General features: G+C 36.9%; 1 protein-coding gene across 2 annotated transcripts; it reads left to right on the forward strand.

Moving 5' to 3' along the window:
- Positions 1-823: 823 nt before the first annotated feature.
- Positions 824-17,254, forward strand: LOC135695948 (uncharacterized). Of its 2 annotated transcripts, none has more exons than XM_065215178.2 (10): positions 824-1,171; positions 5,331-5,411; positions 5,766-5,990; positions 6,771-6,964; positions 7,336-7,428; positions 8,432-8,473; positions 10,731-10,895; positions 12,958-13,008; positions 14,094-15,371; positions 15,681-17,254. In XM_065215178.2, the coding sequence occupies exons 1-10, from the start codon at positions 928-930 to the stop codon at positions 15,708-15,710; spliced, it is 2,403 nt and encodes an 800-aa protein (XP_065071250.2). In that variant the 5' UTR covers positions 824-927; the 3' UTR covers positions 15,711-17,254. The 2 variants fall into 2 exon arrangements, with proteins under 2 accessions (XP_065071250.2, XP_065071251.2); XM_065215179.2 differs by having other exon boundaries at positions 5,766-5,978.
- The last annotated feature ends 29 nt before the right edge of the window (positions 17,255-17,283 follow it).

The following is a 17,283-nucleotide window of genomic DNA, read 5'->3' on the forward strand; positions in this document are numbered from 1 at the left end:
AAGAAACTGATGGAAAGGGTGGGGGGTGGGGGGTGGCTCAGGCCCACGATTTTCCGACAAGATAGCAACTTGGTGGGGCTTTATGTAGGTCATGCGAGCGAAAACTGAATGCGAGGCTACATTGCTAATAGGTGGGGCAAAACGGAAATTTTTATCTATTTCTAAGCTCTTGAGAAGTTTTTATCTGAACTTTAGAGAACAGTCCTATCTTGAAACGCTTGCAAACAGTCGTATATTGACACACTTACGAAGAAGGAATAACTCTAATTTTAAAAAACTCTGTGAAATATCTCTTTTGATGTCAAGCTGAATTGACTTGTGATTCTCTATGATGTTCTTGTGGTTATTTCTAAAGACAACCAAGCGAATTATTTCAATTTTTCTTGTTCATTAAACTATTTAATTATTCATCTCATATTTATGCTCAATATATGCTGTCCTCTTGAAGCTAACTATTTGCGAATCACTCTGGTACTTCCTTCATTACAGCGTTTACAATCTATATGTCTACGCTTGAATCTAGATTATGTGGGTTTAAGTGGGCTTTCTTGTTAAACGTTTGTCAATTATACGACGAAAGCCCGAATTTTCCGACAACAACGCTGAGTGGGGGGCCTGAGCCCCTCCATGCCCTCCATAATTTCCGCTACTGACGTTTAGGCAGAGCAGAATCTTTGAAAATGAATAGAATACTTGACCCAGTTTTGAGTCGTGAAATTTTCTGTGGTAGCAAGGAAGGAGGTTTTTATTCGGCGATAAGTTATAGTCCGGAAAATACAGCGCGCTAGAAAGACGAGCCCTGATTGGTCAATTCGGATAATTTTAAACACGCGCCTACATTTGTGTTTCTTGAACGAATTTTCAGTCGATTAACAAAATGTCCGCAGTTAAAACATCCTGCTAATGAATTTAATCTGAAAGAATAACATGGCAAACCAACTCTCGAGTTTGTGCATAAGTTTGCTTACACAACTTCTAGATTTGAATTCGTTGGAAGGACTTTCAGATGACACGAACAGAGAAGGCTATGTGCTGAAGAACATCAAAACTGAACTTGGGTCTGATTTAGGTAGCGATATTGCATATGAAGACTTCGTTATAGAAACCAGCGATCATGCAGAGAAAAAGGAGAAGAAGCTGCATAGAAGATTAATCAAAACAAGTTCAAAAGGTGAGCAATTTTTGTAAAATTTCTGTTTATTAATTTACTTTGATGGGATGGAAAAATGTTTTCACAAAACTTATCCAGGCCCACTCAAAAGCATGCAGTCTAGTCGTTTGGAAATGGTCCTACCCTGCAATCGTTGTTGATGTACGATGTGTGACATAAAATCACATAAAAGAGCCAATTCGCTATATGATATAGAAACTTAAACTCCCAATCTTAAGATGTTTGTACTTCCAATGCTTAGCACTTGCCTATGATATTTATATTTGACCAATTTGCAAAATTTGCCAATAGCTGAGAACTATTCCAGGTACTTAGCATAAGCTGATGCACTGCAGAGATTTTGCCTACTCCTATATGTTTCACGAGTTTTTAGCAATCTGATATTAAAAGAAAAAGCTGGCATTATACTGCTGCTATGTCAGCTAGTCAATGGGTTAAAACAAAAACTAAAGCATAGATTGTGTACAGAAGGATGTATATTTGGGAAGATTGCAGAAGACAACAAAATGACTTTAATAAAACAACCAATTCACACTATTATTTTTGAAAGCTTTAGTTTGTATGTTTTCAGTGCTATATCTGCATGTACAATTATCAAGTTGTTTTTATTTTAGTTAAATTGTATATGTTCCAGAAATGGTGGAAGTTTAGTGGTTAAGGTTCCATTCCACAAACATGCCCTTAATTCCAGGGTTCTTTAGGTCATCAAACCCAGCTTTCTTGATGTAGAACTCTATCAGCATGAAATGTGCAATCTTATGAAGTTTAAAAGTCTTTCATGCAAGTGCACGAGAAGCACACTGAAAATTTTTCTGGGGGTGAGATAGGAGGGATAATGATATCCAAAAGAAATAACACATGGTCTCAGTCGTTTTGCAAAAAATATTAACACAAATGCAGCATGGCAATTGTTACTCAGTTTGCATATAACCTCAGGCTTCAAGGATTTGGCAGTGTCTGACCCAGATTTCATATTCTATATTGATATTAATGTATTAACTGTTGTGAATTGAAACAACCAATAATGGGTTTACAGTAAATGTCATACTCAATAAACAGTACATATGTGCGTATATATATTTATATATACTGTCAAGGGTTTATTATTTATGGATCCATGTGCAACCAAGACGGTAAAGTTTGGTCTTCACAAGGAATGTGTTCTTTGTGTAATAATTTAAATCCTTTATTCTTCCTGCATAATATTTGTTTGCCTGGTAATGTTCCATATGAATATTCCATTCACCATCAAAACTCCTAACTTCAGAATCACATGAAAAAAGAATGCAAGATCGCTTCAAACATTTTTTCTACAAATTCTACACACGATTTTTAGCAAAACATTTGTTATCAACAAATTTGAAACTTATTGTTCTGGTGTTTCCAGTGCAGAAAGATTACTTTACAGGCTGACCTCCTTTTCATCTAGTATTCTTCCTTTCTTTGTTACATCGTTTTGACCTGCCTTACCTCCATTATTCTTCCTGTTTTGTTACATCTTTTTGCCGGTGTAATGGGAGAAAAATTTTAAAATGAGCAAATAGTTCAAATTTCAGCAACATTATTTTATTGCATGCAAGAAAAAAATGCATAATTTAGAAGAAAACAATATGGACTTTCCAACTGATATCATGACATGCTCCACCAGACCACTTGGTCACTGCACTGCTGTCTATATTACAGAGGCTGGGGTTCTTGGGCAACAATTTGCTTACATGTATTTTTTCTACTAGGGTCCATGCCAGAGTGACTGCCTGCCTGTCTAAATCAAATAGGCTTGATGGCTGCATTTTGTTTTGTGTAGAACAGCAAGGATTTTTTAACAGCCATTTTTTAAGCAACAAAAAATGTTGCCACAAAAAATATCATTTCGAAAATCATCTTTGACAGTCTTCTTTGTTTGCTATCAAAATCTGGAGTCTATTGCTCATATAACTAAGATGTGAAACCATTTTAATAAATTTCATCATGTTGAAAGCATTTATTTGAATCAATTATGCATAAAAGGTTTTTACGATCAGCATTTGAACTTTAGTTATAAAGTTGGTCAAGAGTTCCTATGCATGCAAGATGAGATTAGTTAAAACACCAGGTTGAATCGTCACATCCTTTATTAATGACAAAGGCACTTTTCAGTCCACAAAAATAATTAGCATGTTATAAGACTTAGTTTTTTTGAAAACAACACAAGATCTCATATAATTTCAAACCCTTTGGCTTGTACCAAGCACATAGTTGCATGTAAGGTCTAGCCATAGATATCTTGATTGGTGGTCTATGTAAAGGTTTTGGAGATAACCCCATTAAATATTGATTCTATTTGAAACTGAAGCCAAAAGTACTGGGATTACAGTAATTTGAAATTTTTTAAAACTGAAATTCAAGGATGATATCATTGATTTCTTCTTCTGGTGAAAATTAAAAATTAAATATGTTGTTTTTTCCATGAAAAAATGCTCATCTAAAATAATAATCAGTTACAGTTTTATTGAAAAATTCTCAAGCTGCCATGCTCTTTGTTAAGATAATGTACATTTGCTTTGGCAGTCTTGTTCTTAACCTTGTAGCAACAATACTTTACTTTTTATTGCAAAACATTGCTTCTTTTTACCTTCCTTTCATTTAGTAAATTGATAGTATAAATTGAAAACTTATTTAAAAATGCTCAAACCACGGAAAACGATTTTCTCTCGTATTTGCCTTTCTGTTACTTACAAACTTTCCTCACTTGATGTTCTCCAGAAATCTTTTTTTAACAACGTTCCTTAGCCTAAAAGTTTCAGCCTGAAATTGCTTTTAATTCTTAAGTTTTTCGAAACCTCACTTTTCATCCAACATCTCGTGACGAAGCAGATAGTTAATATGTCGAAACGGAAACCAGAACATTATCTCAGCTTTGTTGAAAAAGTTTTGCAAATCTGCGAAAAAGGCGTCCTACCCTTTAGACATTAGCATTAATTTTCTACGCGCGTGCCCCTTTATCATGCCTTGTCCCCTATGGCATACTGAAACAGTAGGTATTTAATGATGAAGCTGCATTTTATAGAAATTAGATAAGTGCTTTTCAAAACATTGATAGGTCATGTATTGTATCAGTTTATTCGTATTAAGGACTATTAAGGACTGTTTTTCCAGCAGCATCGTTTGTTTAAAATCAGCCTTGATTAATCTCATTGGAAGGACAAGCACACTCAAATCAAATCACGGTCATCGCATTTATTAAATCTCTTGGCTAAAGATTTATTTGTTCAATAGCTAAGTGGTTTGTACTGGTCACTTTTTAGTTTTTGTTTTCTTGTTTACATCACAATTTAGACCTTTTGAGCCCAAAAAGTATGCGTGGATCCGTACGAAATGACTTTGCCAAATACGCTAAAGTCAAATCCACTTTGAAATCACGTCCAGCCAGGTGGTTGTAACAAAAGTTAATTCAAGCTTTGTCTATAAGTTGGAAAGTCAAAATTCAAAGTGGTTCAAAGATATAAAAGGTTTAATGACGCGGGGCGGTCTCAGGCTGACCACGTATCCCAGTAGAAGCACGTGTCTCCTTCTCGCTTGCTTGATAATTTCTTTGTTCTTTTACAACTATTTATTTGACTTTTCATATGGTTTTTCATGTAATCAATTTACTGTTTCAGATAAAATTTGCTGATGACGTAAGGTTTTTTCTGTGGCCCAACCAAAAAATTTGGTTGGACATCCCTGGCCCTTATTGAACAACAGGCGTTTAGAAATATATCATATGGTTTTAAATCACATATTCATACAGAATTCACTGTTTCTTTCTAAACCATACAAAATTCGCTAATTTCTGAACTAAGATTCATCAATTACAACCAGCGTGCAAGTTTGCTCCAGGTCATTGGATAACAATGGTTGGAACTTTTCTCTGTTCGGAAAAAGATGTTAAACAATTTGCCCTGAAACCCGGAAAGCTTAAACATTCTTGAATCGACGGGAAGCACATGGAATAATATTAAGTTTCAATGCATGAAATTTTAAGAAAGATTTCGGCGAATCGGTAGAGCTACTCGACAGCCACTTAAAACAAATCGACTTAGGCCAGATATTTCCTTGTCCTCTGCCCCCCAGTGTCCACCATATTTTATTTCTTACAGGGTCTTACGTTTTTAATGGAAAATAATTGTTTTTATTTTAGAAACCAATGCAGTTTTTGGCGGAAAATTAAATGAAAATTCAGTGAGAACTATGGTGAAGATCATGGATCATTTAAAAAATCGTAAGTTAATTTTAAGTTTGTTATATTCCTTTTAAAAATGACTTGGAGTACCTAAGCTTTCTTCAGTAGGGTCTTCTCTATCAAGCGATTTGATAAGCTACAACAGCTAGTAGGCTTTTAATGTGAAACAATGAAAACTACCGCGAGCACGATCCTGCAATTTCTCTTTCATGAGCACGACATAATGGTTGTTATTCTTGTTACTCCTTATAATGTTTTGCAAAAGTCGCTGAAAATTACTGTTCAAATTTGCAAACTTTTTGCTGTGGAATGTTTTACTGTTTAACTTGCTAACTCCCTGGATAGAATGTCACTGTGGTAATGTGCTATCAACTGCTGGTCTTTTCATTACAGATACAGAGGTAGAAGGACTGTTCAGAATATCAGGCAATAAAAGACGCCAAGAAGATTTAAAGGACATGCTCAACAAGGAAGGTCATTCTATTGATTTGACAGACAAAGGCTTTAGCCAACATGACCTCACCACCATTCTAAAGCAGTTTCTGGCTGAGCTGAGCGAACCACTCCTGACTGATTGTCTGTACAACTGTTACAAGCAAGTGGCAGGTAAAACACGAGGTTAGCGCTATAAATTCGAGTGCATCACTCAATATAAATTCGAGTGCATCGCTCAACATTGACAAATGTTTCGTAAGAAGTCGGGTCAAGTCTAACATAAAGCTGTTATTCTGACAGGGGATATATTTGTTGCTGGATGAGTCCTGTTCGGATCTTTCTAGTACAGAAAGTTTTTGGCTTTGTTTTTCACAGATTTCAACAAAAACATTCCCATAATGGTTGATTTTATTTACATTTTTGAAAGGCTTCCTTATATGTTTATATGAATCATTGACACAATATGGGGTAAACGTTTCCAAAAGTTGCTTTTAAAGAATGCGTTTATTAGGTTGTGACCCGAAAAGATTTTGTTCAATTGACAGCAAAGGTAAATAGCTTGTTTAAAGGCCATAAACGGAAACTAAAATGGCTTGAATCACTTGTCACTCAACAATTGACCAATCAGTGAGCGTAAGACCAATCATTCGCTTATCGATTGGCCAATAATTGATTGACAGGTGGCTTAGGCCATTTTAGTGCCGGCTGGCTGCACGGTTAACAGTATTATGTACTCTCGTCAGGATAAAAGTAGTAACAAAAAAGATGAATTTTGCGGGAATTACGTTCGTTTTATCATATCATGCTATTCATCAGCTCTATATCACGACCTTAGCAAAACACTGATCGCTAAGTGATGACTTCAAATGATACATTTTGTTAATTAGTTACCTGAAATTCTGTATGGTAACTTCTTTTTTTTAGTATACACATTAACGTCTTCTATATTCTGTTTTTTTCTAGAAATGGATGGCAAAGTTTCTTTCAGAAAGCGGCTCACGGCATTACAGCTTCTTTCCCTATTGCTACCACCGTTAAATCGCTTATTCTTCAAGAAGCTGGTTGAACTTTTGCACCTAGTTTCTGAGAGAACCATCAACCTGATGACATCGAAAAACCTAGCTGTCGTTTTTGCTCCAAACATTGCTTCTCGAACAGTGAGTCATTTTCTCTTTAGGTCGAGCAGACACAGTTTAAGCATTTCTTCCAAAAAAAGGCTGGAGGCAAAAAACTCTCACATCAGTTCTTCAGGGCGAATTCAGCCTCTCCCTTTTCAACAATGTTTTTTTTGTTTCAAAATGAAATTAGAAATTAGTTATTTTGCTTTTCATGCGGTTTGTTTAATTTTTCCCTCTACTATCAACATTATTCTGGGGGAAGGGAAAGGGAAGATGTTTGGGGAATTAAAAGAAAGTGTTAAAACAAGATAAAAGTTGATGAATGTTTAAAATAATTTTGGCAAGCATTTATCTTCTCTTTATTAGATTCCTTTCATGTAGACTACAGAAATTCTTTCCTTCCTTTACAGAAAATATCCTGTTTGAATGACGTGAATCAGAATCTGGAACCTCTGACGGAAATTATTGAGTTTATAATCGAAAATTCAGATCAAATTTTTAAGGTTTGTCTTGATTTTACTAGATTTGTTAGCATCGTTATTTAGTCACCTTAATATTGGCATGGATAGATGCAACTAAGATGCAAGAAAAATAATAAATTAAGAAAGAAGTAAATATCGAATAAAGAAAAAATAAGAGCAAACTAGAGAAAACCTCTGTAAAATATCTTTGTCATAAAGCAGAAAACGTTAATTTAAGAGATCGCAATCTCCGATGAATAAAGGCATTTGACATGCATAAGTACAGCGAATCCAAAAATAACTTAGGCCAAATTGATCAGAGCACGCGCACAAGAAAGGTATTGAAAACCGCTCACGTGAAACCACTGCGCGCTGCTCTTGGATGTCACCAATTTGCAGAAGGGCAGAAACTGTTCACGTGTTTTTCTCTGTGCAGAATTTAATTGGTCAACCGCTCGTGGTTGAGTGGCTGTAAACCACTTTTACTTGTGTCAAATGCCTTTATATGCACAATGTCTCGTCAGTTAACCATTCAGCGTTAACAATAGACTCTTCGTCGTGTTGATGATTGAGAAATCCTTGAGAATTGGCCTGATTGGACACGTAACAAAAGGAATATTTTGTAGTCCAACCAATAGGAAATTTAAATGGCCATCGCAATGTGTTGGGACACAAATCTTTTAAAAAGCAGGGTTCAATAGTAAGCTATAAGTCGTATTATCTCTATGAATCAATCAATGATAGGGTCGTAGGAAACGGGGTATGGTGCTGTGGAGCGTATTGGCTGATGCATGAATAACTTTATTTGCAGCCAATACCAACAAAAAGGACCAGAAAACCTGTGTAAACGAAGTTCGTTGAAAAAAAGTCGCTTTTGGAAGATTATGCTTCACGGTTTTTTAATGTTAAACATAAGCTCGTAACAGAAGAGGAATAATTATTGAAATGGATAGTGAAATATTGTAAAAATTAGAATTAACCCTTTGTCAAATTATCTGCTGTAGAGTATCTGTGTGAATTGTTTTAATTGTCGATTTTCTTGCAGGTGCCGGATGAGTTGTTTGCTTCAAGAACAGGAATGAAAGGGGTGAGTTACAAAAACTCGAAAGTTTTTTGTGGTACAATGATAATGATCTTTATTCACCTTTTGTCAATATCGCAAAGATTGAATTCAGTGGAAAGAATAATGAAAGATTTGTCAACACCGTTCCAAAATGCACTGATATATATTGTGCATAATTTCGAATCATCTGGGCACCGGCATCCTCTAGCTCTTCTCAAGCTGCATCCTTCAGCTCTTTTGCTGCTGCACACCCCAGCTCTTTTGCTGCAGCTACTATGCAGCTGCATTCTGTAGCCCCTTTGCAGCTGCATCCTTCAGCTCCTTTGCAGCTGCATCCTTCAGCTCCTTTGCAGCTGCATCCTTCAGCTCCTTTGCAGCTGCATACTCCAGCTCTTTTGCAGCTGCATCCTCCAGCTCTTTTTGGTGCTGCTGCATCCTCCAGCTCTTTTTGGTGCTGCTGCATCCTCCAGCTACTTTGTAGCCGCATCCTCTAGCTCCTTTGCAGCTGCATCCTCTAGCTCCTTTGCAGCCGCATCCTCTAGCTCCTTTGCAGCTGCATCCTCTAGCTCCTTTGCAGCTGCATCCTCTAGCTCTTTTGCAGCTGCATCATTCAGCTTCTTTGCAGCTGCATCCTTCAGCTCTTTTGCAGCTGCATCCTCTAGCTCCTTTGCAGCTGCATACTCTAGCTCTTTTGCAGCTGCATCATTCAGCTTCTTTGCAGCGGCATCCTTCAGCTCTTTTGCAGCTGAATCCTTCAGCTCTTTTGCAGCTGCATACTCTAGCTCCTTTGCAGCTGCATCCTCCAGCTCTTTTGCAGCTGCATCATTCAGCTTCTTTGCAGCTGAATCCTCCAGCTCTTTTGCAGCTGCATCCTCCAGCTCTTTTGCAGCTGCATCATTCAGCTTCTTTGCAGCTGCATGCTTCAGCTCTTTTGCAGCTGCATACTCCAGCTCCTTTGCAGCTGCATCATCCAGCTCTTTTGCAGCTGCATCATTCAGCTTCTTTAAGCTGCATGCTTCAGCTCTTTTGCAGCTTCATCCTCCAGCTACTTTGCACCTGCATCCTCCAGCTACTTTGATACCACATCCTTCAGTAGTGTTTCTGCAGCTGCACCCGGTCATTGAAGCTGTATCCTCTAATTTGTTTGCTGCTATGTCTTCCAGCTCCTCTACAGCTGCATCCTCTTCTTAGCTTGGTCCGCCATCACTTTTGCAGCGGTTTTTTTTATTTCTTTGTCAGTGTCATCTTCCAGATAGTTTGCTGTTGTCTTCTAGAGGTTTTCTAAGCTTTTTCCACCGGCTTTTTTCACATGCTCTTCTACCTTTCATTTGCTTCTTTCATCCTCAGAACAGTTTTTCGTTGCTACCTTCATCTTGGCCTTTGGATGCTGTATCCTCAAACTTCTCTCTAGCTGTTTTCTCCAGCTCTTCTTGTGCTGCATAGACAGACCATCAGTTTTGCTAATGCATGCATCTTTAGTAACCAACTCTGATTTCTTTGCCAAGTCCATTACATTCATGCATTCATTTATTCATTCATTCATTCATTCATTCATTCATTCATTCATTCATTCATTCATTCATTCATTCATTCATTCATTCATTCATTCATTCATTCATTCCAGTTTTTCCACTTTCGCTGCTTTTACTGTTCCGTAACGATCCAAAGACATAATTTTCCATACGCCCGTATTTTCACTACAACTTTCTTCCCAACTATTTATCGTATCATCATTAACTGCCCAGCATCTTCTTTTAATGTGTTTTCGCCGTCAACACTAATGCTCTTTTTAAAATATCCAACTTTGCATGAAAGCATGTAAATCTGAGTTTTTGATTTATTCAAGGATAGTCGCGAAGTCTCAAAGATGTTCTAGCTGGCTTTCTCAGTCTGTCTCTGGCTCCATGTTCTCTACACGTAAATAAGGCGAAATGCAAATTGGAAACGAAAAGCCAACCGGTTTTTACTGTTTCCATTTTTGTAGTAACAGCTGGATGCTCTTCTTTAGCACCTGGTTGAAGTTTTTTTCACAGGAATATACGTTAGTTTTGTGGCATCAGTAACTTGGAACTTCTCCTAAGTGGTAGCCGGAGGTCCTTTGTAGTTGCATTCTAGATGAATTTTGTAATTAAATCGTTCGGTAGCTTAGCAGGCCTTTACATCCTTGTTTTGGATGCAGCAACAAAGTGTTAAAAAGTGATGTCATGTTTACTGTTTTTCACAATTTTCTAGAAGAGAACGTTTTTTGTAATCCTGTATTTATGTAATCTCGTTTTTGCAGGGAAATTACGCACTTGCAACCCCTAAAGCGTTCTGCAGAAGGCTCAACCCTCGTTTCTATCAACAAGAAACGGTACAGGCAACCAATGACGCTCTTGCAGATCTTTACACTCAAGTTGTAAATATGCCAGACAGCCATCCGATGAAAAGACAGGTGTTGGAAGATGTAAGTTTATCTTACGTTTCGGAATACTATCATTCTCAACTGAAAGTCTCAAAAGAAATGGCCAAAACGAAAAACCATTTATCGGAGACGCCAATTTGATTTAAATGAATGTAATAGATTTTTTTGCAAATAATGCAAAAAAGGTGATGACTTAAGATAAAGAAGAATTATCACATATTTTTTTCCTGGACACAAAATCACAATCGCAACCACTATTGACTCACTTTTGGTGACAACGATAAGCTTAAAGTAATGACAAATTTGTATATTTTTTAATGGGACATCAACCATTTTCTTTTCTTTCTGTTGGGAACAATGAGGTGTATAGAATACGCTAGAGGGTCAACTCGAGGCAGCCCTGACCACAGGAAGTGAAGCCAGGAGAAATCTCATTTGCACGGCAAGAACGGAGAAGTGCCGTACAAACACTTGAATGAAACGTGCAATATTAAGCAAAGAATTCAGGCGAAAATTCAGTTTTAAGTGATTAAACTGGAAAATCTGAAACACCTACGAACCTAAATTATTGGATTTTAAGGAAAATTGGAAGGTAAAGCATAATTCTGGACATTAACAGTGATGTTTTTACCGACCGTTGTTTTGGAGGATCAATAGCGTTTTTTTCGCAGTCCCTAAACATTATTAAACAAAACGAGTTTGTTGATCTGAAGGGGAATACCTGGTTTGTTTTTATTTATGACTTCTCTCATTAATTTTTTTGGCATACCTTCGCAAACAAACAGCCATATATTTAAAGCCGATATTTTTGACGAGGTGTATCAAGTGATCACCTTGCAAGGCATCGGTCATGAAACAAGGAGGAATATAGCAAGTACCAAAGAAATAAAATTTAAGAAAAAATGTATAAATTTTACTGAAAAGCGACAATATATTGAAGAACCTGATGGTAAGGATAGGCCTAATCGTCAACAAACCGGTGAAGTAAAATTGATCCATCCCCACTTATATCCGTAGAAATACTGGCGGGAGCCGTTTACTTCCAACCCTATTATAAGAATGTTTTTTCTTATCAGTCTGTCAATTCTTAGACCAAAAAGAAACGCACGAAACAACAATCCTAATAGTGAGATGCAATAGAACGCCATACACTGTGAGTCACTTCTTGCCGTGCAATGCGGAAATTGATAAGCCTCACTGCCTCCCTACAGAGTTATCCCTCTAGCGTATTCTATACACCTCATTGGTTGGGAATGATATTTTGGGGATGACATTATAAAAGTTTAGAGTCTACCCCGGTCTCTGTCAAACTTAATGACAGGTCTCTATCTCTACGGCATATTTGCATTTTCAATTTTGCTCCCAAGTGATAAAGCTGTTTAGCAAAATGGATGCTGGGTGCTGTATTTCTTAAATTTTTTTCGCCAGCTTTCTCAAAAAAATCTGATAAGTTAATTTTCTGCATTTTCGCTGATGCATTTTGAGACAGACATAGTTAAACTATTGACACATCAAATTTTGACAGAGCTATGACGTAATTTTGAAGAGACCTAATTATATTTATCTTGCTTTACTGGAGTTCTGCTGCATATTGCATCTTTTCTGGCGATTTTTAAAGTACCGTTTTGATTTATTTGCAAATACGATTTCTATAAGAGGATTAACAGTCGAACGTTTTACCTGAACGAGCATTTTGACTCGTCTACAATTAAACTCGAACACTTTTTTAAAGGATTAGAATGGCGATTCATATGTATGACCTTTCCTTCCTTACATAATTGACAAAACGACTACACCCAAACAGTCACTATACTTGCGCACAAACAGAGTAACCTTGTCCATATACCTAAGCAAATCAATCAACCTACAACAATATATCGTGTGCTCGTGTTTAAATGTGTATTGTACGTCAATAGAACAACGTGATTGCAAATATTGTACCGAAAGCAATATTTTCTAACCAATTTTGTGTTAACTCAGCTTTTCGTGGTATGATTAAATGCATCAATCATAGATAGGCAAAAACCTGCTATTTTTACGGTTGTAAGTGATGTTTAAATTTCCTAACAGAATTTCTGGTGATAAATTCTTGCTTTTCTTTTAGTTCAGAAAGAAGTACCCAGGAACACCACCTTTTGTTCCAAAATGTCGCAGGGTAAGAAATTTGCTGCCATTTACAACTGTTTCGAATTCCCGTTTGCTACCTATATCTTGAGATGATATATTTTGAAATCCTTCTAATCTCGGTGCACGATGGTTTAAATTAATAATAATTTTCTATGTAATTTTGTGACAAAACAAAACGACCCCATACATCTTCAATTTATGCCAAGTTTCAGGCCTTGTAAAGCTTCATTTTTCATGTTCAGGCCTTCAAATTATTATCCAAGAGTTTAAAAATTAATATACATCATTTAACCTGCATATAAGTCAAATCCTCGGTTGGTCATTTCCACAATTTTACATAACGACTTTGATGATTCACTCTTGTTTTCTAAAAATAATATTGAAATACGTTGACCGAACAAAGTTTCCTATCCAAGCTGTTCGAGTTTCATGTAATTTACTTATTATGCAACATAACGACTAATGGTTGCTTCGAATCAACAGTTTCGTTTCTTATAAAGAGGTTTTGAATCAGTAACCACAACTGCCAATGACGCCATTGCATGGTTTCAATGGATTTGAACCTAAACAACATCAGAAACCACAAAGTTCCTTTTGCCACTATCGTGCATTGATCCCTTTTCACTATCGTGTTTCGAATTTCAGTTCAATGTTTGCTTGCAAGTGTTTCGATGTGCTTTGATAAAACATCAAAAGTTTTCTATTGATAGATTTATATAATTTTCTGCAAAAGAGTGCTTCTGCTGAAACGCAGCTTCGATGTCTCAATAGCCAACGCGTGTTGCCATTGCTGGAAATTTGCGCGAAGAATTAGTTCGCATTCCCGATCTATTACACAACCTTTTAGTTCGCATTTCCGATCTATTACATAACCTTCCAGTCGGCTGTGAAATTGTCAAGAGATTGGGAGGGACATCCTAATCAACTAGCTAGACATACTCCCTGCCTTTGATGTCACTGAATTTTTTTCAAAAGTGACTTCCCCACTGATTTGGCTCTCGGCTCTCGTGCTATCTTTTTTAAATTTAGGAAATTTTTTCTGTGAATCATTTAAAATCCGAATTGTCGGTGATATGTGCAGTCTTGATAAGATACTTACTTTTTGGTTTGCAGGCTTTGCAGGCAGCGAGTTCTGCCAAACAAATGACTCCGTCTCTAAAGAGGAAACCTGAGGAAGATATTTCAAATCTAAGCGAAGATTTTGACAGGGAAGACGGGGCATTCCTCAGCACGCCCGAAAAAAGGCGATTGTTTACGGAGGGAGAGCTAGCAGAGCATCGGACACCGAACAACCGGCAGGAACCGTCCGAACAAATGGACAGTGCTAATGCGCATGTGTTTGATACTATTCCTGAAAAAAGGAAGCGGTTTCGGAGACCGAGTTTTAGCCGTCCAAGTTTTGGGTTTTTCTCCAAACGAAGCACGCCAGATTTGAGAAAATTGCAAAAGCCTCCGTCTGAGCCAACCAGCAACAGCAGCAACAACAAAAGAGCTCGCAGTAGTAGCGCAACAAATTGCGACGAAAGCGACCCGAAACGAAGGTTTTCCTTCACGCCATTCCTTGATCGAAAATTTAACCAACAGCGATCTGCGACGGAGAAAAAGCCACCGAAAAAGGCCAACAAAGTCAGCACTTATTCAAAAACTGTCAATAAAATACAGTTTGAGCCGAAAGACGTCGATGGAGGTGCGATCGAACACTCTCAGTGCTCAAAGGAATTTAATGATAATTCAAAGACGATTGACAATACTAAAAAAGACAACAGACCAAAACCAGAATTACGAGCCCCTTTGATGAACATTCGATCCACCGGAAAACCTCCTGTGCGCGATTCTCTAAACATCAGGAGAGAGACACTTGCACTTCATAAAGAGCAAAAGTTAAATATCGACGTGTTCAGGCCCAGGCGAGAGACTCTATCCATACAGCGGGCGCAGCCAAGTATCTTGCCTTTAAAGCCACGCAGGGAGAATTTCGATCTTGAAAAAGGTCAACCAGTTCTTGAATCATTCAAACCAAAGCGAGATAGTCTTATTATTCACAGGAAAACCCAGCCACAATTTGAGCAGATCAAATCTGTCCAGAAAGATGTTTATGATGATAACGAGGACAATAGTCTCTTCCAGGACGAGGTTAGTAAAAGCCAAAAGTCTATTTGTATTGGAAAAGAAAATCTCGGCTTCGAAGAGAGATGCTCGCATAAAGAAAAGCGGTCGTTCAAGATTGTGGATCGAGATATTGATTCGCCTGTTAAATTCACGTCTTTTGGCAAGAAACAGCTAGAAGAAGAAAATACTGCCTCAAAAGAATTACGGCCAAATGAATTTCACTCGAGAAGGATGTCGACTGGATCAATTATGAGGCCTGGATGGGCACAGAGTAAACCATTGGTAAGTATGATGTTTTTTGTTTTATTTACATATTCTGACTATTCATCCTCCTGCAAAGATCTAATCGCCAACACAACTGAAACTGCCATCCACATTCCATCAATTACAATCTTAGCACAATATTAGTAATCTTAAAGTATAACTTAGGACCTTAAAACTCTCAACAATCTAAATCCTATTTTGACGAAGGACTATTTTTCGCCAATGCTAACGAATTTCGCTTAGTTATCCATAAAACACTTTAAGACAGTAATCCGAAGGCTCATAGTTCATGTGATCCATTTAAACGCTGTTTCTCTTTCCCAACAGGATGAAGGTTACATGGTCACTTACCTATAGAAAAGATTGGACCACTGAATGCTGAAAACAACAATCGAGCATGCCCAGCTAAGGAGACCCGCTAAATTAGTTCCTAGATTTTGTTTAGGCTGCTCTATTTGTATCTAGTTCTGTGAATGTATATTAATTTTGTTGTGAACAACCTGTAACGGCGAAATTACTGTTGAGATATTTTGTCATCTCAGAGAGTGTTTGTGTTAGATGACGTCATTCTGGTGGTTCATCAACTTTAAACCTGAGTGGGAAAGATAGCTCCCTGATGTCCCTGTGCTAGCTAATCAGCCTAATTAGCCGAAAGGTATCGCAAATCCCTACTGAGTTATACCTAATTAGCTATATACTTATTCTTCGAATTTTCTGTGCAACTATTCATCAGATGTAAATAGATATATTGTATTATGTTATATAGCATTTAAATCCTATCTTTATATTTTCTATTTCAGTTATGAAATTTTATTTTGTTTATTACGTCTATAGTTTTAAAATTGTTTACAACGAAATTCTTTTTTTCTGGCACCACGACAGTAATTTCAAGAGCGATTCTGGTTCCACGTTTATTTACATTATTTTATAACTATCAGACTATAGCAATGATAAAAAACGTTATCACTTCAACGAAATAGTTGACTTTTGCTTGAGAAACCGCCCATAGTGACTGTAAACTGCATGGCGGATCGAGTGAATATTAAATCTTTCTTTTTGGAAAAAGGTAAAGTTGCCATGGAGTCAATTTAATTTAAAACCTGTTTAATACGTGCAGTTTCTGCTTTCTCTTGAATGGTAGCCGACTCTTTGTTTTATCATAATATTATACATGTTGTTCTCATGGAAACTAGATTTTATTCTCTTTGTGCAAGAAAAGAAGGAGTAAAAACGGAAGAAGAAAGAACGAGGAATTCTCTATGAAAATTCGCTTCCGTTTTCACTTTCTAAAGATCAAAGTCTTGAAGGTTTCTCTGATCATGATTTGTCAAATAGTCCCAATAAATATAGGACGATATAACACATATTTAATACCTTATTTATAAATCAATTCAATATTTATAATATTCAGGTCCTATTCACAATATTAAAAAATGTATTGTTTTTTGGCCTGAAAACCTTATCAGGCTAATTGTTTTTCTCATTCGGAGCATACAGTCGCCCCCTCCCCAAAGGCAAAGTATTGCTTTCCAAACGCTACTCTGTAATCAAAGCGATCTTTGTGTTCTACCAAAACTTCTGAAGTTTAATAGCAATTTATTAGTTATCCATCTTCTATTCATTTTTCTTTTAGTCTTCAATTTGTTAAGCTAACTTTTTATGCTATTATAAGTGCCACAATCTTTTAGATAGGCGAAAGCTTGGTTCTATATTCCGTGATAACTTTTACTTAATCGCTATTATCATTGTCAAGCTTTTTGTAGATATTGCTGTTTACTGTACTGCATCAGAAGGAAGTCTTTGAATTTAAAATCCTTCTAGCAAGTATTTTGTAGTATTTTGTGGTTTGTTGTTAATTCAAATTATAGTGAATGTTTTGGATTCATGATTTAATTTCGCGTAGATGCATTTGGTTTTGAAAATTCCGTTT

Source organism: Rhopilema esculentum, chromosome 14 (assembly GCF_057945365.1).
Source record: "Rhopilema esculentum isolate cy_ngs chromosome 14, ASM5794536v1, whole genome shotgun sequence".
Classification (NCBI taxonomy): Eukaryota; Metazoa; Cnidaria; class Scyphozoa; order Rhizostomeae; family Rhizostomatidae; genus Rhopilema; species Rhopilema esculentum.

Coding starts and splice junctions, on each gene's coding strand:
- LOC135695948 (XM_065215178.2), top strand. CDS start 928: ATGGCAAACCAACTCTCGAGTTTGTGCATAAGTTTGCTTACACAACTT. Junction 8,474..10,730: donor CAAGAACAGGAATGAAAGGG/GTGAGTTACAAA, acceptor TCGTTTTTGCAG/GGAAATTACGCACTTGCAAC. Junction 10,896..12,957: donor AAAGACAGGTGTTGGAAGAT/GTAAGTTTATCT, acceptor CTTTTCTTTTAG/TTCAGAAAGAAGTACCCAGG.